The sequence below is a fragment of the Neofelis nebulosa genome, chromosome 2 (genome assembly GCF_028018385.1).
Source record: "Neofelis nebulosa isolate mNeoNeb1 chromosome 2, mNeoNeb1.pri, whole genome shotgun sequence".
NCBI classification, from domain to species: domain Eukaryota; kingdom Metazoa; phylum Chordata; class Mammalia; order Carnivora; family Felidae; genus Neofelis; species Neofelis nebulosa.
In genome coordinates, this window is record NC_080783.1 from 166,707,740 (window position 1) to 166,734,634 (window position 26,895).

At 36.3% G+C, this 26,895-nt stretch overlaps 1 protein-coding gene across 2 annotated transcripts in view; it reads left to right on the forward strand.

Annotated features, from left to right (window-relative positions):
- C2H1orf141 (chromosome 2 C1orf141 homolog) overlaps positions 1-26,895 on the forward strand; it is a 62,605-nt gene that overhangs the window by 11,292 nt on the left and 24,418 nt on the right. The window contains exons 1-4 of one of the 2 annotated variants that reach the window (XM_058717037.1): positions 8,363-9,027; positions 13,939-14,030; positions 17,348-17,505; positions 26,359-26,471. In XM_058717037.1, the coding sequence (XP_058573020.1) occupies positions 13,956-14,030; positions 17,348-17,505; positions 26,359-26,471 (346 nt within the window). In that variant the 5' untranslated portion in view covers positions 8,363-9,027; positions 13,939-13,955. Of the gene's footprint in view, positions 1-8,362; positions 9,028-13,938; positions 14,031-17,347; positions 17,506-26,358; positions 26,472-26,895 lie in introns of those variants that run through there. The other variant, XM_058717038.1, reaches the window with a different exon arrangement.

Consider the following 26,895-nt stretch of genomic DNA (forward strand, 5'->3'; position numbering starts at 1 on the left):
CTTTCAAAACCAAATAGAGTGGGTGTGTAGGAAAGAATTTATAATAAAGAATCTTTTGCTCAAAGAAAATTCTGACCTTTGCCCTGGCTTCTAGGGGGTAATCTTTGAGTCCTAGGGGTGTTGTGCCTGATAGAATTTCTTTGTTTGCTTAGGGGCCTTGGGTCATACTGAATAGTCTAACAGTGTGATTTAGTGTGGAGGCCTGGCCACACCCATTTAGTCTTAAGGTGGGGGCTGGCCACTGCAGAAAGGTCAACAATGTGACTTAAGGTGGGTGCTTTGGGTTAAATGGAAACTGAGATTAACCACGCAGGACAATCAATCAGTCAAACATCCCTATATGATGAAGCCCCACTAAAAACTCTGGACACGAAGCTTAGGTAAGCTTCCCTGGTTGACAATACTTCATATGTATTGTCATATATCCATACTGGAAGAGTAACCTGTCCTGACTCCATAGGAGGAGACAACAGAAGCTCTGCATTTAGTCCTTCTCCTGAACTCTGCCCTATGCACTTTTTCCCTTGGCTGACTCTAATCTGTATAGTTTCCCTGTGTCCTGAATATAATAGCTTTCATGATCTCATTCAGTAATTACTTGTTGAATTTAACTGAAAGAATCCATTTCAATTGTTTGATGTACATCTTACCAAATGTTTTCTATTAAAGAGAAAATATTTTGCATTATATTAATAGTTACTAATTGTATGATGCAGACATAATGTAAATTCTTTGAGTTTTATCGTTTCTAAAACTGAAGATAATACCTTTCCCATGGATAGTAATTAAAGATTACAGATTAATAAGACAAAGAATGAAATGAGATATGTTATTAAAAATTTCTAGTGTAGTATCTCGCACATAGCATGCATCCCATAAATGTTAACTGAAATAATGGTAATGTTCTAAGAATTTTATATAAGATTCATGCTTTATAAATTTTATTGATCATAAACTGGTGAGTAGTTAACATTTCTGAATTCAATTCTTTATTTAAGAAGCTAATGTCACCTTTGTGCAAATTTGTGAGGTGAAAGCATTATAATAATCTTAGACAAATCTCTGCAATCAACTAGATTCTAGTTACTGATTCCCTACAAATCATTATACTTGAATGTATAGGGTTTTATAATATGATAGAATTAAACCACTTTGTACTTTTTATTATTGTATTTGTCATATTTTAAATATGTGAAATAAGTTGATTCCAGTGTTTTCATGCACTAACTATAAAGAAAAATTTCTAGCCAAATTTTGATCACTATATAGCAACAAGCACATTTTTTTGCAAAATTTCTCCCATTGCCACTAGTATGGACTTGTGTTGTGATGTTAATGCTGTTTTTAAAAACTTTTTCTGTTTTGCTTTGCATGATAAAGTAAATTCCTTAAATGCTTATTAACATAACTCTTGACTAACTGTTTAATTAATGTAGAAATGTTCCACCATTATTGATCATATCAAGATTATTTTAAAGTGAGTCATTTTTTTCCCCAAAACCAGACAAAGTACCCACTGAAAAGGAGAATTACAGGTCATTATCCCTGATGAACATGGATGCAAAAATTCTCAACAAGTTACTAGCAAATCAAATTCAACAGTACATTAAAAGAATTAATCAAGTGGGATTTTTTCCTGGGCTGTAGGGTTGGTTCAATATTCACAAATCAAATCAATCAATGTGATATATCACATTAATAAAAGAAAGGATAAGAACCATATGATACTGTCAATAGATGCAGAAAAAGCATTTGACAAAATATAACATCTTTCTTGATAAAAATCCTCAACTAAGTGGGGATAGATGGAACATACCTCAACATCATAAAGGCCATTTATGACAGTCCCACAGCTAATATCATCCTCAATGGGGAAAAATTGAGAACCTTTCCCCTACAGTCAGAAACAAGTTAAGGATGACCAGTTTTGCCATCACTGTTTAATACAGTATTGTAAGTGTTAGTCTCAGCAATCAGACAACAAAAAGAAATAAAAAGCATCCAAATTGGCAAGGAAGAAGTCAAACTTTCACTATCTGCAGACAACATGGTACTCTGTAGAAAACCCAAAAGACTCCACCAGAAAATTGCTAGAACTAATACATGAATTCAGCAATGTTGCAGGATATAAAACCAATGTGCAGAAATATGTTGCATTTCTTTTTTTTTTTTTTTTTTTTTTTTTTCAACATTTTTTATTTATTTTTGGGACAGAGAGAGACATAGCATGAACGGGGGAGGGGCAGAGAGAGAGGGAGACACAGAATCGGAAACAGGCTCCAGGCTCCGAGCCATCAGCCCAGAGCCTGACGCGGGGCTCGAACTCATGGACCGCGAGATCGTGACCTGGCTGAAGTCGGACGCTTAACCGACTGCGCCACCCAGGCGCCCCTGTTGCATTTCTATATACCAATAATGAAGCGGCAGAAAAATAAATCAAGGAATTAATCCCATTTGTAATTGCACCAAAAACAATAAGATACCTAGGAATAAACCTAACTAAAGAGGTAAAAGATCTATTCTCTAAACATATAGACCACTTAATGAAAGATATTGAAGAGGATGCAAAGAAATGGAAAAATACTCCATGCTCATGGATTGGAAGAACAAGCATTGTTAAACTATCTATACTACCCAAAGCAATCTACACACTAAATACAACCCCTATCAAAAAACCACCAGCATTTTTCATAGAGCTATGAAAAACAATCCTAAAATTTGTATGGAATCACAAAAGACCCCAAATAGCCAAAGCAATCCTGAAAAAGAAAAACAAAACTGGAGGCATTCCGATTCCAGATTTCAAGCTATATTACAAAGCTGTAGTCATCAAGACAGTATGGTACTAGCATAAAAATAGACACATAGATCAGTGGAACAGGATAGAAAATGCAGAAGTGGGCCCACATCTATATGTCAACTCATCTTTGACAAAGCAGGAAAGAATATCCAATGGAAAAAAGACCATCTCTTCAATTAACGGTGTTGGAAAAACAGGACAGCAACATGCAAAAGAATGAACCTGGACCACTTTCTTACACCATTCACAAAAATACATTCAAAATGGCTGAAAGACCTACATGTGAGACAGAAAACCATCAAAATCCTAGAGGAGAACATTGGCAGCAACCTCTTTGACCTAGGCCGCAGCAACTTCTTACTAGAGAGAGAGCAACTTCTTACTACTGAAGGTAGGGAAAACAAAAACAAACATGAACTGTTGGGACCTCATCAAGATAAAAAGCTTCTATACAGCAAAGGAAATAATCAGCAAGACTAAAATACAGCCTACAGGATGGGAGAAGATATTTTCAAGTGACATATCTGAAAAAGGGTTAGTATCCAAAAATCTATAAAATAATTATCAAACTTGACACCCCCCAAAGAATAACCCAGTTAAGAAATGGACAGAAGACATAAATAGACACTTTTCAAAGAAGTCATCCAGATGGCTAATAGACACATGAAAAGATACTCAATATCACTCATCATCAGGGAAATCCAAGTCAAAACTATGATGAAATACCACTTCACACCTGTCAGAATGGCCAAAATTAACAACACAAGAAACAACAGGTGTTGGCGAGGATGCTGAGAAAGGGGAACCCTCTTGCACTGTTGGTGGGAATGCAAACTAGTGCAGCCACTCTGAAGAACAGTATGGAAACCAAAGTAAAAATAGAAAGTATAACTAGAACTACCCTATGATCTAGCAATTGCAAATTAAGTATTTACCCAAAGGATATAAAAATATAGATTCGATGGAGTACCATGTACCCCAATATTTATAGCAGCATTATCAACAATAGCCATACTATGGAGAGAGAGAGCCCAAATGTCCATTGAATGGATAAAGAAGATATGGTATACACACACACACACACACACACACACACATACACACATATATATACATATATGTGTGTGTATGTATATGTGTGTATGTATATATATATATATATATATATATATATATTTATACACATATATATAATGGAATATTACCCATCAAAAAGATGAAATCTTGCCATTTGCAATGCCATGGATGGAGCTAGGATGTATTATGCTAAGCGAAATAAGTCAATCAGAGAAAGACAAATACCATATGATTTCACTCATATGTGGAATTTAAGAAACAAAACAGATGAACATATGAGAAGGGGGAGAAAAAAAGAGAAGAGAGGGAAAACAAACCACAAGGGACTCTTAAAGATAGAGAACAAACTGAGAGTTGATGGAGGAGAGGTGAGTGGGGAATGGGCTAAATGGGTGATGGACATTAAGGAGGGCACTTGTTGTGATGAGCACTGGGTGCTTATGTAAGTGATGATTCACTGAATTTTACTCCTGAAACCAATATTGCACCATATATTAACTAAAATTTAAATGAAAAAGGGGAAAAAATAAAGTCATTTGTTTTAAAGTTATGATTCTATGGTATGTGTGTGTGAATGGTGTATGTATGGGGGTGGGTGGTGGGGTGTCCAAACCTGCTATCCAACTTATAAAATACAAGGGTGAAGTGTGATCTTACTAATCACATGGGTAGTTTCTTGATTTTAGGAATAAGAATGTTTTGTTTTGTTTTTTAATGCCATAAGTAATGATAGCAGCCTTTCACAAATGTTCAAATACAGGCTGTTGACTTCACTCAGACCTGCAAGCTGTATGGAAGAAGTTTTAAGCTTCTTTTCAGAATTCTGTGTTTCCAGGAAAGTAAAAAAAGAAGAAACAAAAAAAGAAAAGAAAAGCCACTACTCCCAATCCTTTTATACTTGATCTTTTCTGTAACTTCTTTCTCCTTCTGATCTTTCAGCATAATTGTTTCTATCTCCGTGATATTTGGTGAGTCACTTTCACTTTTAGTGACGTAAGTATGTGGGTGAAACCTCTCTCTGGAGAGAGAAAGCTGACCTTTTCAAGGTATGGAGAGTTCTGGAAGCTTTCCATGGACACAGGATGTTTTGTAATAGGGCTGGAGGTGACTGGGTGGGGAGAAAATGACTATCAGAACCAGAAGAGAAAGAAAGAAGAACAGGCAGAGGTATTGACAGACTGGAAATTAAAATTTGTGTAGTGATGGGAAATGAAATAGGAAAGACATAGTTTTATTAAATCTTAGGCTCTTTTTGTCCTCCCAGTTGGTGGAACTATCTCCAGCCGCGTCTGGTTAGGGAGAGAGATTGAGCAAATGCGCAAAGGGGCATGTATAAAGCAGGGCTGGTGGGTTGCTCCCACCAGGGTTTCTCAGGTGAGTCTGGGATGGAGGTGGGAGGCCAGTCTGGGGCTCTTCCAGGTTTCTTGAAAACAACCTCTGCCTCTTCTATGCTTACTTTTAAGGATCTTCCTCTTTCACCCCTAGTTTTGACTTCCCTTTAGAAGAAAAGCATAGAGCCTTTGAGTTGGTGTGCTTATTTTCTAGCTGCCCACCCCCCCTCCACCAGAGCAGGCCAAGGGAGTAGAGTTGCCACCTGGAAGGTGACCCTGGGGAGGGGATGAGAGGGAGTGGGATGGGGTGGGTGCAAGGTGTGAGCTGGCTTGAGGGGGCCTAATTGGTGCATTTCAAACTGGCCAGACAGAACCAACCTGGAATGGGCTGGTAGGAGTTGATCACTCTTGCAATAATTGTGGAATTTGGAGATTCCTCCAATTGTTATCTGATCGGTTGCTCACAATACTCCCCAGAGTCTATACATCATACTTTTAAAACTTCCTTGGTGTATTTCGTTCGAAGCTTCCTATCCATCCTCAAGTTGGTGACAGGCAAATTTTAGTAAAGTTTCAAAATGAAGAATAAATTCTCTCTCCCTCTCTCATAACAAAAAGGAGACAAGAATAAACAATAAACATTAAATTTTTTGAAAAAACAAAAAGGAGACAAGAAAATGTGTGGTTTATAGATCTAAGCACATGGGCCAGGTTTAATAGTTAAATCTTCTGATAGTGAATTTTAAACTTAGTACTCATAATTTGTGGGCTGTATTAGTTTACCAGGGCTGCCATAACAAAATGCCACAGGGGCGCCTGGGTGGCTCAGTCATTAAGTGTCTGACTTCGGCTCAGGTCATGATCTTGCAGTTCCTGAGTTTGAGCCCTGCATCGGGCTCTGTGCTGACAGCTCAGAGTCTGGACCCTGCTTTGGATTCTGTATCTTCTTCTCTCTCTGTCCCTCCCCCACTTGTGCGCAAGCTCGCTCTCTCTCTCAAAAATAAATAACCATTTAAAAAGTTTTTAAAATGTCACAGACTGGGAGGCTTAACCAACAGAAATTTATTTCTCTTAGCTCTGGAGGCTGGAAGGTCAAGATCAAGGTGCCTACAGGGTTCGTTTCTTCTTGGGCCTCTTTCTTTGGCTTGGGAATGGCTGCCTTGATGTGTCCTCACATGGACTTTCCTCTGTATATGATGTCTGTGTCCTTATCTCTTCTTCTTACATGACACAAGTCAAATGGATTAAGTCCCAGTCTAATGACCCCATTTTTGCTTAGTTACCTCTTAAAATAAAGGCCCTGTTTCCAAAAACAGACACATTCTGAGGTACTGGGAAATAGTGCTTCCACCTAGGAATTTTGGTGAGACATAATTCAGCCCATAATGTGGGCTATTTATTGATATTTTAGACTTAAAGAAAAGGATTTCCTGGTGTCCATACTTGGAATAGGAGGTGGAGAAATTCAGACTGTTATCTCATTAAGTAAAATGTAATATTGAACAGTGAGTGCTTACTATGTGCTCAATACAGTGTTTAGTGAATGTGTAAGATAAAAGTGTAAGACAGAGGCCTTGTTTTCAAGGAGTAAATGTTTGAACTGATGAAACCAGATAATGGAAGTAAATTTTAATTTAAGCCTCCATTTTCTAGATAATTACTCAGTCCTGTCTTTGGTTGATGAGTTGGAGCCTCTTTTGGTTTTCTTGAGCTCTTCCTTTAATAGGAGACATTTGGAACTTGATGATGAAGACTGCTTAGCAGAGCCTATTATGTTGGTAGTTATTAAATTGGGGGTTTTTGTGTGTTTTCTTTTTGAATTTTTTTTAGTACCAAAGGTACTGTTAAAAATGAAGTAGTGCTCTTCAAAGTAACTTTTTAGTTTGATGTCATTATTCTTAGTGTGACTCAGCCTCTGATGTGCTTATAACATTGGCCCTACAACCCTGAAATTGTTCATTATGCAGCCAAGTCTTCACAGTGAGATCCGTGGGAGATTTACTGCAAGAGTGACTGGGAATTTCGTTCTGCCCTAGTTGGCAAGTTCTCTGTTTCATTGTGTTCTTTTGCAAAAACTGTCATTATTGAGCCAGTAATTAAGAACATAAATCCAAGTTTCCTTTGAAAATAATTTTACTGAATTTAGATTTGACAAGAGCCACATTTTATAACCATTTGCTCAACTTTGTGTTTCATCCTGCAGTAAATCATCCCGAATCAACATCATCTATTACAGATAAACTGGGATTACTCCCCATAAAATGATATTGTCAGAGACATCTCCAAATTAAATTGGAGTTTTCAGATCTCAGGTGTAAAATTCTTTGGTGCTAAGATTCAGAAGTGGGTAAGCATTGTTTTAGATGAGTTTCAATACATTGCGGAAGTGATCTGTCAAAGAGTGAATTTCTGTACCGCAGTGTACCAAATTCTGTGGTGAAAGACAAAGTACTTATAGGAGCACATGTGAGGAAGAGACTATCACCAAGACAAGGCATGTGAGGATATCAAGGAAAGTTTCATCAAAGAGGTAGCTTTCATACTAGGATCTGATAAAGAATAGTCTTTTGACTGGAAGACATGAGGAGAGAACATTGCCAGGGAAAGGAAATGCATGAGGAAAAAACACGCTTGGGGAAAAGGCAGGATGTGTCCAGGGAATAGGAGTTGTAGAGTTTGGCAGAAGATCAGATGTGGTGGGAGATTAATTCCAGAGGTTGCTTGAGCCAAAGCCTGGACTGCCTTTTTTTTGAAACATCTCATATGTCATCTAAAAAGAGCTTGCATGCTATTCTGCAGGTAATGGGGAACTAGTTAAGGTTTGTGGAGCTGGACTTGGTCAACAATTCAGTATCATCAAAAATACAGTTCTTATGGAACTGTGAAAAATAAGTATTTGAGGGATAAAGAGGAAGATTGGGGCAGAAAAATTAGGGGCTGTATAGTGCAGTAATCACCTGGAAGGAAGAGTGAAATCTGAAGGCCTGGGGAAGACAATGACAGTGAAATAAAAGCAAGAATCAGAAAAGTCTTGTCCAGTTGGGATCAATGTTGCCTCATGGTTCATAAAATCTTGTGAGAGACTACTGACCTGTTCTACCCCCAAGATTCTGTGAGTTAGGCTTCTGTGACCACATAAGATCCCTACATTCCAGAAGAGAGCATTTCCTCACAAGTGTAAGTACATATAAGAACACTTCAGATGTATCTGTATATATTTAAGAAGTGAGATCATCTCTCCCAACCCAGTTAATGTGTTGGTTGAAAGGGGGATGATTAGATCTATTTTCTTGAGTACAAACTAATTTTGCGTTTTTGATGAGTCTCTAATATGGAGACATAGTAATGTTTATCAGGGTTTTTCCCTAAATACTTACCATATTTTTAAGGCTTACACTTGTGCTTTACAGGAAAATGAGCTTTAGTTTCTTCTCACTGAACGCAGAATAAGAATTTAATAGAAAATTGAGAACAAAACTATGAAAAAATTAGAGAAAGAAAGGAAACAAGATAATCATATGATACAATACAGAAGATACTGAATTGCTGGATTAAAACAGAAGATACAGAATTGCCAGATTAAAATAGAAGATACTGAATTGCTGAATAAAGTCTTGTTGTTTGCCAAGACCCAAGGGGTTAGTGTAGGTAAAATTAAAGAAGTATACTGTGGAAGAAGCAAGCAGGCAATTAGACATATGGAGACCATTGGTGATTGCATGATGGCAGGTATGGCAGAAAAAAAATGAAATGGTATGGAGATGGAGAATATGGATTTTGCAGGATTTATAAGTATCTCACACATCTTATCCCTAATAGGTAAGTGACTCATTACTTGTATCTACTTATTTTATTTACCAAACACTTATGTGTCACTTATATTCATTCAACTGGACCTTGTAACAGTCCCATGAAGTAGGTATTTGCATTACTTCCATTTTACCAATTGGGCGACACAGAGAAGTTAAGCAATTAACCTACAGTCACACAGCTTATAAGTAGCAGAGCCAAGGATTCAAACCCAGGCAGTCTGACTCCAGAGTTTATGTTCTTAACCAAAATACTATGCTGCCTTTCTAAGCTTGAAGGTGGGAGAAAAAGTAATATTTTTTAATGCTATGGCTTGATCTAGAAGAACCTCAACAAGATTTGGACAATTATTTATGCAAACTCATAAATGTAAATGCTAGCTAAAACTGTCATAACATTTATAGTTGTCCATTTCCATTATGGCTGATGGCTAATTCATTCAGATTTTTAGGCAATAGGGATACAAAGATGAATTAGACATGGTTCCTGCTTTCAAAAAACACATAGCCTAGAGGAGGAATAAAATAAGGATATCAAATGGTTTAATAGAGAGTGATAAGTACTTGGATAGCAGTATATATAGGATATGATGTGAGCACAGACATTGGACATTTAAATCAGTGTACCAGAGAAGGCTTCCCTGCAGAGGTGTTATTTGTTTGGGTCTTGAAGGATGAATAGAACTTAGAAATATAGGAAATGGAAGAACAACATGGTAGATAGAGGAAACAGCAAGAGCCAAGCAACAAGTAAAAGAGGATACAACACATTGGAGGCACTGTTCATTAGGTGCCACAGTCCATTAGGACTGGGGTATCAAGTATATATGAGGAAGGAGCAGATGGGGTTAAAGACTTAGAGGCCAAACTATGATTTGCACATGATATATCAAGGAGCTTGACCCTTTGTCCTGAAAGCAGTAGGGATAAATTGAAGCTTTCATCAGGGAGAGGTGTGTGTGTGTGTGTGTGTGTGTGTGTGTGTGTGTGTGTGTGTGTTTTCTTGAGAAAATAAGTCAGACAAATGTGAAGGATAGAATGGAGGATAGAATGGATCAAATGTATAGACATATTTTGAAAACTATGGCAATAATCCAGGCATCAAATGATGGAACCCTAAACCGAGGCAGTAGCAATGTGAATGGATAAGAGAAGAAAAACTGAGAGGATATGTAGGATGTAGGATATACAAGATAAAGTGATTGTGTATGTTTAGGGAGGGGATAAGAAGGAGTTTTCCAGAAGAGTGGTGACCAAATCCTGTTTTGGGGAATAGCTGCATTAGAATGGCTTTAAAAAACAGATTCCGCACCTTCAGCTCCATAAATTCTGACTTAGCAGGACTGGGGTGACAACTGGAAATCTGGATTCCTTGGAAGTTTCTGAATTCATTTGTCATTGAGAAGGATTGAGAACCATTACAATGCCTAAGTTTATGGGCTGGGTGCCTAAGAGATAACTAATGTGATAATAAAGGTTGGAAGAGACTTTTGACTGAAGAAGAGGAAAGGTGTGGACAAGTTTGCTTTTAGATTAATTTGGGTTACCTGTAGGAAATCTGGGTTGAGCTAGGAACATAGGTTTGGAACTCGAAAGAGAGATTTTTGTGTGAAAATAGATGGTGGTAGATGAAGCCAGGAGTTTGGGTGGTCATCCTGAAGAAAATATGGAATAATGAAAAAGATGGCCTGAGCCCTTAGAAACATTAGTATTTAAGGAGTGATCTGAGGAAGAAGGAATCTTCAGAGAGAGTAAGAAGATGTGACTGTTGTCATAGGAACCAAGGGAGGGCAGAATTTCCATAGAAAGGAGTGGCTAACATTAACAAGAGTTGTAGACATTCAAATAAGGTAAATAGGAGCAGAAACGTGCCCACTTATTTATAAGATGGTGACCCTGGTGACCAGAGCAGATATAGTATAGAAGGAAGCCAAATTATGGTAAATTAAGAAGGAAAAGAGATGTAAGTATAGATGAGCATTTTAAGAAATTTGTCAATAAGGGAAGATGAGAGAGAATAACAGCTAGTAGGGTTAGGAGAAGAATTTTTTTTTTTTAAACCAGAAGAGGTGTGAGCATGCTAAGGAGAAGCAACTGGTAAAGAAAAGAGAATGACAGATACTAGAGAGAGGCTACAACAATGGAAATAATTCTTTTAGGACAGAGGTAATAGAGTCTAGAGTACACTGGGAGGGGTTAACTTTGAAAAGGAGAGACAACAATTCCATTAAAATTAAAATACAAGTGAGATGGGAATGGATGCAGATAAGATTTTGGCATGAGAGAGAGAAGTTGAAGTTCTTACTTGATGGTCTCTGTTTTCTTAGTGATACAGGAGAGCCCATCTGCCTTGCCCAGGAAGGTAATATCTATCAGGTCCAACTTCCTCAGTAAATTTGATGGAGTACCTAGCACCGTATCTCTCTTGTAATACAGCTAGGTAGCCAAATGAAGAAATGAACAAATAAATGTATGCCATCAAATGATAATATATGCTCACAGAAATAGAATTCATGAAGTAGAATATGTGCCCATAGAAAAAGAAGTATGAAGTAGAAGTATGAAGCCAATATTCTGGAAATGAAATGAAAGTGCAAATGATTGAATCAAGAAAGGACTGAAACTCGGAAGGTCATATCGAGGAACATATGATGCAGAATTTAGCATTAAAGGATTAGTTTTTAGTTTATGCAAAGCAGTTGGGATACACTGTCATATTAGACCTGCCTGATACAGCTAAGCCCTTGGTACCCTTGGTATAATGATGAAAGTAAGCAAGTTAGTCTAAAGTGTTTCCTCACCTCCACTTTATCCCAGGGCGATTTAGCCATTAGAAACCCTGCCAAAGACTTATGAAAACATTTGCAAACTGAAAAAAAAGTATAGGCTTCAAAATATGAAAATAAAACTACAAAACTGAAATTAATAACATTCTGTCAACTTCATTAACTTCAAATTTAGTATTCATAAAACTGTCATTGACCCTTAAAAATAATTTGTTAATTAGATTTTCTCACTTCAAAACAAAAAAACTCATAGTTGGCTAAGCGTCCAACTTCGGCGCAGGTCATGATCTCACGGTTTGTCAGTTCGAGCCCCGCATTGGGCTCTGTGCTGACAGCTCAGAGCCTGGAGCCCGCTTCAGATTCTGTGTCTCCCTCTCTCTCTGCCCCTCCCCTACTCATGCTCTTTCTCTCTCTCTCTCTCTCTCAAAAATAATTAAACATTAAAAATACCTCATGATATGCACAGTGATTTGCCAGGAATCATATCATAGCTAAATAATTGATAATTTTAAATAACATAATTCCTTCAAATTACAGCTGTGTGTGTGTGTGTGTGTGTATGTGTGTGTGTGTGTAAAATGTGATGATATGGTGCATCCTAAAATGTCTGTTGTGATGTTGAAGATGTGTGGAAAGTGAGAGGTGTAGGACATCTTACTCTTTAAAAATACCTGCTTTCTGTTCCCTCTCACAAGGAAGCCGTGTGTCTCAGTTGTCCCTTGTGTCATTTATACCTTCCCCAAATTGGGAAACCCACTCACTTCAATATGCTGGTTCCTACAGTTAGGAAAGCCTTTGTTTCCCTGATTGAGAAATAGAAATCTTTTGTCTCCAATAAAAGAAATTTTGGAGAGAAATATGGGAGCCTTCTCCACCCCACCTTGAACTCATATTATGCGTAAGAAAAACACAGAAACTAAAATTCCTTTAGTTGCTTTTAGGATATATGAGAGGATTGGTTCCTGGATCACAAAAGACAACACATAGCATCCAGATAATCTAAAATGTCTGCCAAAATCTGTCCCTTACTCTTCAATAGGAGACCCAGAAAGTCCAAGGTACTCATAATTGTGCTAACACCCTTGCCTGCACATCCCGTCTCCAACTTGCAACTTCAAGTTATGATGTTTGTAACAAGGCAAACAATCTGCCTTGCAGCCCCATGGCTCAGAAGAGTCCAAGAGTAGAAAAGATAGTTAAGAGAAATCAAGTACTAAATAATGTGAGCTTTTGGCATAGAATCCTTAATCCTTGGCTTTTCATGTATTATTGTCTTTGTGTCTTTGTGAGATATTGATTGAATAATATGCAATATGGGAGAAATAGCGTAGACATTTTTGAGCCAGAAAGAACCTTAGTGTTGACATTGATGTGTCTTAGAAATATTGATGAATTCAGTACTTCCTATGAACCATACAACTTCTACATTTAAATGCCACTGGAACCCATTCAATTCACTGAGCAAAAATATAGTGGGAGCTTTGGGTTAATACTCTGATTCTTGCCTCTACTCAGCTCCTCCTAGTTATTTGTGTTGCATTGGAAAGGTATTTTGTGTCCTGATGTCTAACATTCAGGTCCCCAAGCCTAATATGGACTGCCTGACCCCAGATGTAATTTTCAGCAATATTAATTGACTAGAGAATATTTATTATTACGGCAGTAGGACCCAACCAGCTTGACAGCTGCTCCTTCTGTGTGACTGATCGCCTTCTAAGTGCTGTATTAACAGTCTTGGATCATTGACCAATTTAATTTGAATGCAATTAATTATACAAATGTGAGCTCTTCACATTTACTTTCATTAAAATTATATCACAACAAAAAGAAAATAGATATAAATCAAGCCACATGTCCTTGCTTCAAGTATGAGTCAATTCTGGTTCAATTTCCCTTTATCATACATTTAAAAATTCCTAAGGTTCACACACATCTGGGAGTTCTGATCATGTGACCTTTTTGTCTAAAAAACTTGGGTACCCCTACAGTTCCATGACCTACTCCATGATCTCTACAGTTCTATTTTGTACCCCAAACAGAAATGTAAATGTGGGTCTCTTATGCCTAAATATTCAATTATATGTTTAAATTTTAATTGTTTTGGAGATTTTTTCTTTTTTCTCCTTTTTAAATAGGAATTTACTGACTGAAAATGGCAGAAAAAATCTTAGAGAAGTTAGATATTCTGGATGAGCAGGCAAAGATGCTCTTGGCCAGAAGAGCAAAGGTTTGTAAATAAAAGCTAAAATAAAATTTAATCATTAAAATGTTATTTCAAATGTGAATGATTATCTTTATTTTTTAGTTAATGATGCAGTAGTATGGAGTTGTAAACTAATTTGTAAAAAGCAAATCATTATATTCAAAAAGTCATCTAGGTAAGTGTATACTATAAAGAATTAATTAGATATACAAGGTAACTTCTGGATAGCTGCCACATTATATTAGGATATAATGTATCTAAGGTGATTAAGATAAAAAATCAAATAAGCAGCCAAATAGTAAATGTGACTACTTCTATAGTTCTCATTAATATGTTAAACATATAAAAAGCTATTTAATTGGTTTATTAAAAGGAAGAAAATATTTGGTATAGTTACCAAATTAAAAGTAAAGTTCATAAAAATTAAATAACATGAGACTTTTATAAAATTCAATATAAAATGTTAATAAAGAATATAATTTTCAAAAACTAGATTTTTAGCACATATGAGCAATTTAATTTGGTTACACAAAGACTTGCAAAATAATTTAACAATGTGGATAAATGAGGCATGAAGAGCATAGAGTCTCAGAAATCAAGGAAGACAGCACAAAGAGGAACTCTGAAGTGACTGAACATATTTGTGAACCTGAAAATGAAAACATTAATGTTTGAATAATAACCTTTCTCTTTTTTTCATAACTGTCTCCTTTTATTAAAAAAAAAAAAAAGAAATATTGGGAAAACCAATAAATTCTTTCTGTCATTGCTACCCAAATTTTGAAATAGCAAACCAGGAGTAACTTACTAATGCAACCATATTAGACTTAAGCACCCCAAAGTTCACTCCTTTTTAATTTTCTTGTTTAAAATGAAATGTATTTTAGAAAATATAATCAGAGATAAATCTTTGTAATTTGTCCTGAAATTCCCTTTTATATGAGTTTTAAGTTATGATTAGTAATAATAATTCTTACCTTTTTTACTAGGGTCTTCTTTTGTGTAAACCATTTCCATAAATATTCTCATTTTGTGTTACTATGTCTAGTTCATGTGTTACTAATAGAGGATTTTCTGGAAATTCTTTTTAAGTATATACAATCAAATTTAAATTTTTTTCTTAATTTTATTTATTATTTTTATTTTAGAGAGAGAGAGCATGAGCGGGGGTGGGGGCAGAGAGAGAGAGAGAGAGAGAGAGAGAGAGAGAGAATCTTAGGCAGGCTCCTTGCTGAGCATGGAGCCTAATGTGGGCTCAATCCCATGACCCTAGGAGCAGTTTTACATATATACATATTTATATATATAAATTATGCTTAAAGGAAATTACATAAAGAAAAATTGTCTTTGGCCTCCTCAACTGCTTCCTTGAGGCAAACAAAATTTAGCAATTTGGGTTTATCCGTCCACATCTTATTTTGTGCTGTTACAAAGATATACAAATATTATCTATGTATGCATAAACCCATTTATCTTTACATATACTCACAATATAAATATACAGGTACACATACACATACATATACCTACATACATTTACGAAGGTGAATTATCTCTATTTTCTTTTTTAACGACCACGAAATGAGATGAAAATATACAAATCACTTTGGTAATTGCTTCTTTATTTTTTTAACTTTTATATTTTGAAATTAATACAAGTCATAGGAAGTTGCAGAGGTACTACAGAGTCCCATGTCCCTTTCACCCAGTTGCCCCCAGTAGTGATCTTATATGGGTAGTGTACAATATCAAAACCAGTATGAATCCCAGCCCATATTAACACTGGCATATTACCATTAACCAGACTACAGATTTCATTTAGTTTTCACCATTTTTAAATCTGCCTTCATTTGTGTGTATAGGTTTATCAATTTTATCCCATAAGAGATTTGTGTAATCACTACCACAATCAAGATACAGCACGTACCCATCACCATGAAAGAACTCCCTCATGTTATTTTTCTGTATTTGTATCCATATCCACACTTCATTCCCCATCTATCCCTGGCAATGGCTAATCTGTTCTCCAATCTTTAAAATTCAGTAATTTTGAGAATGTTATACAAATGGAACCATTCAGTATGTGAATTTTGAGATTGACTTTTCACTAAGCATAATGCCCTTGAGGCCCTGTTAAGATTTTGCATGAATCAATAGCCTTATTATTATAAATAATATATAAATTTTGTTGCTGAGTAGTATGCCATTATATGAATACACAGAGTTTCAACCACTCACCCATTGAAGGACGTTTGGGTTTTTTTCAGTATTTTGCTTTTAAAAATAAAGCTGCTTTAAAAAAAAGATTAAAGAGAGCTGCTGTGAATATTTGTGTACAGGTTTTTGTGTGAGCGTAAGTTTTCATTTCTCTGGGGTAAATGCCCAAGAATGTAATTGTTGGTGCAATTTCCATCTCTTAAACACAACAAGGTCAAGGCCAGAAGGTTTGATGTGAGTTCCCCCTCACTGCTTCTCAGCCAGGAAACTACCTTCAATAAGCAAGCTGAGCCATTGTGGGATTTACCTCATTTGTTTCCCTTTTCTCAGGGATTATGGTTCCCCCTCTGTCTGTTCTCTAATGCCTGATTACAGTTGTTTTCGTATGTTTTGTCTGGGTTTCTAGTTGTTTACAGCAGGAGGGCAATTCCTGTAGCGCTTAATCCTTTCCTGGCAGAAGCAGAAGTTCCTATCCTTTGACTTGCTGTCAAATTTTTCACCACTTTATTCCTCTGGGCATAATTTTTTATTTTTTATTTTTTTATTTTATTTTTTATTTTCATCTGCTGAGATAATTTTTTAGAAAAGATTTCTGGCTCCTTAACTAACTTGTTAGCTATATCCTTTTCCCTCTTCAGTCCATCTATATAAATATTTGAACAAAGTCTTTTGATTGCTTTCTTCACTTCATTTCTGGCTTACGCAACTAGACAAATGTTGGAATGATTCACCACGTGCATGGGGACAGCAAGAGCAGCAGGTTAGAGATCAACTTGCTCTCCTTCCAATAACTCTATGTATCAGTGTTTTCTTTGTGTAATATATAGGTCACTCTTAAATTCTGAATTTTAGAATTAGGAGGGAGCCTTCATGATCATCTAGTCCAACATCCTATCATTTCATCAATAGGAAAAGAGTAGCTCAGGTCACACAGCAATGGTATAAAAAATGTTGGTACACAGGCCCCCCAGCTTTTAATCTGTAATATTTTGCTATTAGTGACTGACACATAAATTCTGTGTGAGTGCATAAAGTGAGACTAATTTCATCCTTTCCATACAGGATTTTTCCTATATGAAAAGTGCTCATTTTTTTTTCAGTGTTGTACTTTGGATTTATTGCAGAAAAACAGACTTCAGAGTCAAGTAAAGAAAAAGACTTTGGTTACACCACTGACATTTGATTTTCAGTTGGAATTTGAAGAGGCTATTGCTCCATCCACATCTAAGAACGTATCCAGGAGCACAGAAGACAAGTCATTTGGTATTAAAAAACCAAAAAGGTAACCATCCTAACTACCTCAAACTTTCAGTTGGACGTTTTTTTTTGTTTTGTTTTTTAATTTTTTTTAACGTTTATTTATTTTTGAGACAGAGAGAGACAGAGCATGAACAGGGGAGGGGCAGAGAGAGAGGGAGGCACAGAATTGGAAGCAGGCTCCAGGCTCTGAGCCATCAGCCCAGAGCCCAATGCGGGGCTCGAACTCACGGACCGTGAGATCGTGACCTGAGCTGAAGTCGGAGGCTTAACCGACTGAGCCACCCAGGCGCCCCTCAGTTGGATGTTTTAAAGCATTACTGTAGATTTGTTTTAGATTATGTAATCTGTATTAAATGTAAGCTTTGTCAAACATAGGCATGTTTCATAGTGCTTATGAGTTACACCATACTTATTCAGCATTCTGAACAAATTAGTTTATAAAATATTTATTGTAGTTTATTATTACAGGTGGTTATTAGATAGTAATTACAATTCTGGATTTTTAAAGAAAGACTTGTCTTGAATTCTATTACATTGCCCCAGATTAATGTCAGGATTTATTTCAAATTTTAGACCAATAGACTGCCAAAAGAAGTCTACCTAGAAAACTAAGTAAGGCAGTTTCTCTATGTACTTATAAGAGATAGCCTGAATATGTCATAGTTGGTCTTTCACTGACATTGTGGACATGCATAATGCTATATAATTTTTCTAGGCATCATAAATGTAGAGGAGAGCCCAGACAAAAGAAATAATAAGATATAGAATCAATAGAACTTCTATCGTACCTTGATGGTAGTGTGGACACTGTTCTTACCTCATTTATTCTGTGTAAACATTCAGTGTGTTCAGTGTAGTTTTATAGATGAGAAGCCCATCTCGGTGGCGTTAGATAACTTGCCCAAGGTCACACAGGTAAGTGGCTCAAACTGGATTTAAACTCTAGCGGTTCGATTTCAGACTTGTGCTCTTTATCACTCATGCAACTGGATGAATGTTGGATGGCAAATTTATCACTGCCCCATTTTGAATGTAGAATGGCTTGCAGCTTTTGGGCTTGGTTACTAAGTGCATTATGACATTTTGTACTTAGGTAGAGAATATATGATGAAACACAGATTGGGGTAGAGAAGAGGATTACAGTGATAAGGTCTGAGTTTCATTTTGGATATATTAAGTTTTAGATGTCTGTGGGGCATTGAGGAGGGGGCATTCTTCTTCTAGGAAGCAACCCATTCTTGGCAGGAAGTCCTTTTTAGCTGTAACAGAATGATTGCTTAAGTAACAGAGCATAAGGCAGAACGTTTCTGTCCTCATATCAACAATGATATTCTGGTTATATGGGTTATATTGGATAAAGTCAGTTCCTCTGTATCTGGAGATACAGTTCCTGGTCTTGTAAGTTTTGTTAATTATAATTCAGGATGCCAGTCTCCACCAGTGCTCTTAAACCTCACTCCTACAGTGAGTTGTGATCGCAGATACACTTCACACAGCTGATTCCTGTGAACACTAATGACAGAGATGCACTGCTCTAGCCCAGTAGGTCTCAAACATGGAGGGCTCCTTAAAACACAGAGTGCTGGACTGCACCTGCAGAGTTTTTGATTTAATATTTTTAGTTCAGTAGGTCTGGGTGGGGCCTGACAATTTGTACTTCTAATAAGTTTCCAGGTAATGCTGGTGCTGCTGGTCCAGGGACCATCCTTTGAGTCTCTGCTCTAGCTTATGTCCTGCTGATCTAGCTGCCCAACACCAACATCTGTTCATTCCAGTTTTCTTCCATAGTTTTCTGAATATCATAGTGCCTCTCAGCCCGGTGCTGTGATCACCTAATTGATGTAAACCTTCCCAGGTTTATTTGTAGCTGTGCTTTGCCTTCAGACTAGTAGTTTTCAACCCACGTGCACATTAGTATTACTTGGGGAGCTTTAAAATAATTGGATTCTACTTTAATTAGTTTGGAGTAGACCCCAGGCATTACTATTTTTAAGATTCCCCAAAAGATTCTTACATAAAACTAAGAATGAGAACTATTCAAATTCTTAGGGCTTTTTTTCTCAGTTACTCCCAGAGACATGTGTCCCATGTAACTATCAGTTCAGGATTTCAGCATTTTTCTGGGATAGATGGGAACCGATAAAATATTAAAGATATCTTTCAGTTAATCTGTGTATAGTCTCTAAGATTTCTCATTAAACACCAAATATACTCTTCTCTGCAACTTTTCATAAATGGACCTTTTACAAAAGAGTCAATTCATTTTAGCAAAACTCCCTTTTAAAAATTACCTGGAATAAAGATAAAGTGGGGCACCTGGGTGGCTCAGTTGTTTGTGTGCAACTCTTGGTGTCAGCTCAGGTTATGATCCTGAGATTCATGGGATCAAGCACCCAGTGCTGACAGTGCAAGACCGCCTTTGGATTCTCTCTCTCCCTCTCTCTCTCTGCCCCTCCCCCAGTGGTGAGTGAGCACTCTCTCTCTTTCTCTCTCTCCTTTAAAAAAAATAAAGGAAAGACAAAGTGATTTCTCTATTACTTAAGCATTTAGTGCTGCATTATCAGTTGAAAATGGCAATTTTACCACTTATAAAGTGGTAAGAAATAGAAAACAAGTTAGGAATAAGGAGGTTGATTAAGGGTATTTAAATTGTCACTGAAAGTTAGCTCAGTAAATAATTCAAGGTTACTGAAGTTACAAAAAATAATATTTTTCTTTTTTTTAACGATTATTTATTTATTTTGAGAGAGAGAGCAAAAGCAGGGGAGGGGCAGAGAGACAGGGAGAAAGAGAATCCCAAGCAGCATTCTCTCAGTGTGGAAGCTGATACAGGGTTCAAACTCAAAAATGGTGAGATCATGACCTGAGCCAAAATCAAGAGTTAGATAGTTAACTGACAGAGCCATTTAGGCTCCCCAAAATTATTTTCCTTTAGATTAATAGATTAATAGGGGCTATTCATTAGAAGAATTATTGTCCTAAAAATAAATCTATAATGAGACCTGTCAAAAGAATATTCCTTTTAGAAATAGTTTTATGACAATAGGATAAACTTGCATACAGAAAAGATAGTTAAATATTAATGAAGGATTCTCTTGCAGCCTATAGTGAAATTTAATTGGCCACATTCCTTCTTCCTTTAGTTCAATATGCATGTCTTATACTCTGTGTGACATTAGACTGGCACAGAGATTAAGAGGATGAGGTTTATAGGCCAGTTGCCAGGTTTGTATCTTAGCTTTACTTACTACTAAGTGTGACCTTGGACAAGTTACATAACCTTTTGTGTCTCAGTATCCTCATATTTACAGTGTGGATAATAATAGTATGTATTCCATAGGGTTGTTTTGCAAATTAAATGTATTGACATGTGTGAAGAGTTTAAAATTCCCCAACATACAATAGTCACTCAGAAAAAAACAAAACAAAAACAAAACCCAGCAATAAAAATATAAACTGTATTAAACATAAGGGAAGGGAAGGAAAAATAAGATAAAAACAGAGAGGCAAACCATAAGAGACTCTTAAATACAGAGAACAAACCAAGGATTTCTGGAGGGGTATTGGGTGGGGGATGGGCACTTGTGATGAGCATTGGATGTTATATATTAATGATGAATCACTGGGTTCTACTCCCAAAACCAATACTGAAATAAATAAATAAATAAATAAATAAATAAGCTGTATTTTTGAAATATGCAATCATATATTCTAATCATTAAAAATAAGATAGTAAATGAGATACACAAGCCATGTTTACATATGGCAATAATTTCTAAAATCTTAGGTAAAGTATGACTTATGGGTAAGTAGGGTAGGGTGGCCTGGGAACAGGAAGGATAGAGAAGATGGAGGCTTTTATGTGAGTGGACGCAGAGATTCATGCCTCATTCCTGCTGCCCACACCATTTCTCAGTTATGTAAGCACAGGCTCCTTCAAGGCCCCAGGAGGATCCTGGGAAGGTAACAACGTCAACTCCAGCTCTCTATGGGGAGAGGTTCGCTACTAGGCTGAACACTGCCTCTTCTCTGTAGCTGGAAGAGGACTCATTATTGCTCATACCTAGAGGAACCTGACATTCTAGAGCAGGGCCTCTTTACAGTAACTGCCCACATGAGAGTTTTTGGAAAATATGCTGAACCCTGCCTAGAGATCTTGATTTAACTATGGGCGGGGGGGTAGGGGGGAAGTCTGGACATCGGTGTTTTTTCAGAGCACCCTAGATGATTCTAGTATACATCTAAAAATTTAAGAAACATTTCTAGAGACCTCTTCATTTGTCACTCCTTTAATCAAGAGACCCTCTTATGACAGCTTGTTTGCCACTGATACTCTGCAAAAGAATCTTATCTGTCACTGACTGATATTACCTGAGTCTCAAATAGCCTCACCTTTATATGTGCTGAGGGAACTCACACTCATTGAAATGAGAGGTTGAAGAGAAATCCCTCATTTAAGGGGACTCATATGAAGGAGGGAGATAAAGACAATCAAAACAAGTGACTCATGATGAGGTAGATAATGGAAGAAACAGAAGAAAACTTAGGAGAATATGTATCTTAAGGACAGAAATAATCAGGGAAAAGGGATTTAAAAATATTTCTGGATCAAAAATTGAGTAGGAAAATAAAAATAGAATACAGTTAAAAACAGGATTGACAGTCTAGAAGGTCAAATAGAAGCAATATCTTATGAAAATACAAAAAAAAGGAAATCAGATTGAAAAGAGATATATACTAAGATTTCAAGATATTCAACCTGGAAATATATACCTAATACATAAATCAGGAAAGTAAGAAACATAGTAAAGAAATAAAGAAATATTAGGGAAAAATGACCTTTTTTTGAAGACAGACTTGAATTTTCAGATCAAAAGGGTTACCAACTGCTAGACTTACAGTAAAATTATTTAAGTCCAAAGGCAGAAAAATAGTGGTTAATTACAAAGGAAGGGAAGTCAAATGAGTTTTATATGTCTCATCTGCATCTCTGAGGCTATAAAACAATAAACAATTTTAAACTTTTGAACAGAATGACAATCCAGGAATCCTCTATTTAGATGAATCATCATTTATATATGAGAACAAGAGAGAAATTTTTGGATATGAAAAACTAGAAGGTAATCCACCTATATATTCTTTCTGAGACATTTACCTGGAGAAATATTTTATGCAAGTTAAAATCAAATGTAATTAAAATAAAGATACAAACTGGATGTCTTTATGACAAAAAAATGTATTTAGAATTCTTCCATGGTACCAGAACGAAAGCTCTGGACCTTCGTTTCACAGTGGCTGTTCTGTAAAAACATAAAACATTCCAAAGCAGGAAAGTTATCCATAACAGATTCCTATTTGGGAAGAGGCAGCTTTTGAAGCAATCCCCATACTTCCATCTGAGCTGTGTCCTGCTCTTGGATTTCTTCCCTTTATGCACCAGTGCCATTTCATATCCATTCCATGGATGTGCGGTAACCTTCCTTTAACTCCAGCCCATGCAGCACAAAATCAAGGCCTTTACCTATATTCCTTTAACTCAACTGCAACAGGATATAATTTCACAGGGTATTTTTCTAAATATAAGACCATAAAAGAGGGAATGAAGGTGGATGAATTAAAAAAATTACAAGCAGCTCAAAACCAATACGACTTATAAAGAGAAGATTTATGATTTTATGCTAGTGAATTAAACCATAAAATTTATAATCCAAGTTTAATTATTTATATTACATAAGAATCTAGTGCTAGGAACTCAATTTTTATTCTTAGGCTCTTAGCCTCCCATTTGTTCTTCCTGCTGCTGGGAAAAAAATTCTCCATGGATCTCTTATATTTCTGTACATCTTATGAGTAGAGGCACTGGTTACCTTGTTCCTAGCTTCTCAAGGATTTTTGTATAACAAATAGCCTTGAAAGAGGTAGTGCTTTTCTTTGAGCAAGAGCAGGTATGTTACTATTCATTATAAAAAATTTGGGTTCTGTAAGCTCAGGATTCCACTCTTGTAACAATGCACTACGTGTGCAGAAGTCTTCTGGCCCTCTGCTTGTTGCCCTGTGGAATAGAGGCTCAGAGAACTGATACAGAAAATGCTATTCCTATCATGGTGAGTAATAAATAGGCCTTTGTCTCTGACTCAGGAGTCTACTTCTTTGCGAGCATAGATCAAACTGTGGCAGCCTAACTCGTTAGCTTGTAAGTAATGTCAAATCTCAGACCTTTCACACCTACTTTTAGGGAAGAAGCTAGAATGACAGAAACTGTGACCACCCTCCTCCCCATCCTTTGCAAAATGAGTGGTAAAATACATTAGGCTCATTATTCGATGAGTAGGAGAACACCCTTATACAGGTCCCTGTGAGCTTAAAAGAACTCTATTTCTATACCCCATTTATCTATCCCATAAGTCTATCTGCTTCTGGGCATCAGGATTTATATTTTAGTTATTAGTCAACTAAATCCTTAAAATTAATCCATATAATAAAGTTTTTAAGAAATAAAACAATATGACAAGAGGCTATATAAACTAGAAAGGAAAGTCAAGGTCAGTTGTGGACAGAGTTTGTGTATAATCAATCTTGTAAACCAACCCAGCGAAGGATAAAACAAATGAACTGAAATTTGACCTCTTCTTATGTCCCAAACATTTTGCTAACCAACTTCTGAACTTTATTTTACGTATTTCTTGTACTAACCCTATAAGATAGCTATTACTGCATTTGGCCTGTGAAAGACAAATTCAGAGGAAATCAGTATTCTGCAGAACTTCACGTAGAGTCAAGATGCAAAGTAAGGTCCAACTCCAAAGTCCACACTCTCTAGTTCACCATGAGGAAATCCATATCCAAACATCTCTATATAGTCTCTGTAAACATATTTGAAAAATACTTTAGTAAGATAAGGATAAAAAAAATTACTCCTTAACAAGACTATATAGCCAACTTCATCCTTAGGATGGAAGCCTTGACGCATTTCCATTTAAATTAGAAGCAGAAGGATGCCCATTCTCACCAATATACTGTACTATTCTAGAAGTGCTTGCCAGTGATATTAAACAAGAACATAATACAAAAATATAAATGTTTTGAAAGGGATAGATAAAATGTTTTATGAAGGTTAAATGAATGTTTACTGAAAAATCCAAAGAGAATACACTAAAATCTCATTGGAAATTATAAGATTATAAGAAAGTTTAGTCAAAATTTACCAGGAAAATTTGTACACTCAGCAGATGTTTATTACACATGTACTATGTGTCAGTCCCTATTCTAGGTGCTGGGAATACGAGTGAACAAAATCCTCACTTAATTTATGTTTTAGGATAAGGTGGGGAGACAGATAATAAACTAAATGAACAAATGAATATTTAATGTCAATCCATTAGTGATAAATACTATGAAGAAAATGATAGTAAATTAAAGGAATTAAGACTGATAGGGGTTACTATTTTAAATAGAGAAAGGGGCAGGATAAAACCTTTGTGGAGAGATGGAAATTGAGCAGAGTCTTACAAAATGCTCTCTTATAACTTAAGGGAGTAACCCTTGGCAATCACTGGGAAATGTTACAGGCAGAAGGATGAGCAAGTACCAAGGTCCTCAAGTGGGAGCTTAAATTCCTTTCCTCAAACCAAACAGTTGGAAAATTCACTCTGCTTCCATGTGGAGGTGGGGCTTGGGGAGGTGCACAGAGATGCCTGAAAGGACATTCAATCGAAGTTCCTCTACTTAGAAACATGAGAACTGGGGACAGTTTCTGTCTTGGAGTGAGGATTTTGAACTTTATTTGAGTCCAGTAGGAGACATTTGGAGGGAAATGGCAATCACATTTATAGTTTACAGATGCCACCATGGTTGCATTAGGAATAGACTGTAGGGGATGAGTGATAGCAGAGAGAGCAGATAGGAGGCGAGAGACACATAGAAGTAGCTCAGATGGGAGATGAAGGTGTCTTGGACTAGGGTAGAAGTAACAAGAAATAAAGTAGTTTGATTTGGGATGTATTTCAAAGAAATATCCAGTGGGGTTTGCCAACAGATGGGAATGAGGAGCGAGAGAAAGAAATCAAAGATATTGTCAAGTTTTTGGCTTAAGCCTTTGGTTGAATGGAGATGGGGAAGCCTCAACGATTGGGAAGAAAGCAGAAGCAAAGATTTGGTTTTGAATGTGTTAAGTTTGAGATGCCTATGATATACCTAACTGCCGAAGTCATGTAGCAGTTGGATATATAAATCTGGAGCTCAGGGAAGAGTTTGAGGGCCTGGATTTATAAATCTCAGGGACATGAGCATATAGATAATACGTGAAGATGTGAGATTAGATATCAACTGAGGCTGAGTGTTTGAGGTCAGAAGACTGAGTCATGGATTACCCCAGCATTTAGAGGTCAGAAATATCATGAATTATGTAATACTATTAACTTTATTACATACTATCAGTAGTCAAAGGATTTAGTGGAGAAAATTTCCTGTATGGTAAATAAATGCTGTGATCCTATCTAGTATATTATTTTGGTATCTGAAGTGACCCTAACTCTGGGTCCCACCACTTTGACTCAGGTCTGACAATGTCTCCAATATCTCATTTAATGAATTTCCAGCATATTTTTTAAAGGGTTAATCAGCTTGTGAACTATAGTTTCCTAGAGTGCCCTCAATCCTATGACAACAGTGGCTTACTATCTGTCTCTACTTCAAGTGATTATCACGAATACTTTCATCTCTGGCTTAGTACCAACGTTTTACACTTTGTACTATAATAGTACTAATACAACAACATTTAATCTGCATTTCACCACATTTCTCAAAATTTATTTTTTAGATTAGTTTTGTAGATTTTTCTGATTACTTTAACTTAGATTAATTTTATTTTTTCTAGATATGTCTCCTTTAAAAATGAGCCTGAATCTACAAAGAGTGATTTTGAAACATTAAATTTAAGACCACACTTTGTACCAACAAATATAAAAAATCAAGAAAGCAAGTCAATAGGTAATGCTCTGCGTACCATATTTACTTCTCCTTTAACTTATTAATGAGTGGTTTTGCTTGTAATATATACTTTATTATTTATTAATGTATATCTTAAAAGCTCTTGACCATTGGATGTCTCTGTGGAAAGAATTTTCTTGAAAGTATATGGTGTATAACTGCAGTGTGAAAGATTTCAGTGAACTATAAAGAATTTCCTAAGCAGTAGAGACGTTAAATATCAGAATAGACAATTTATGCAGTTCACAAATTAAGAATATATTTTTATGTTTATTTATTTTTCTTGAAAGAAAGCTCTGAGTTTCCTTTCAGCTCTACCCTAAGAGTTTCCTTATTGTTAAAAAAAAAAAAAGAAATCAATCAAGTATGGACATCTTGCTTAATAAAAACTTATTTACAGAAAGTGTAAAGGAACTTACTTTCT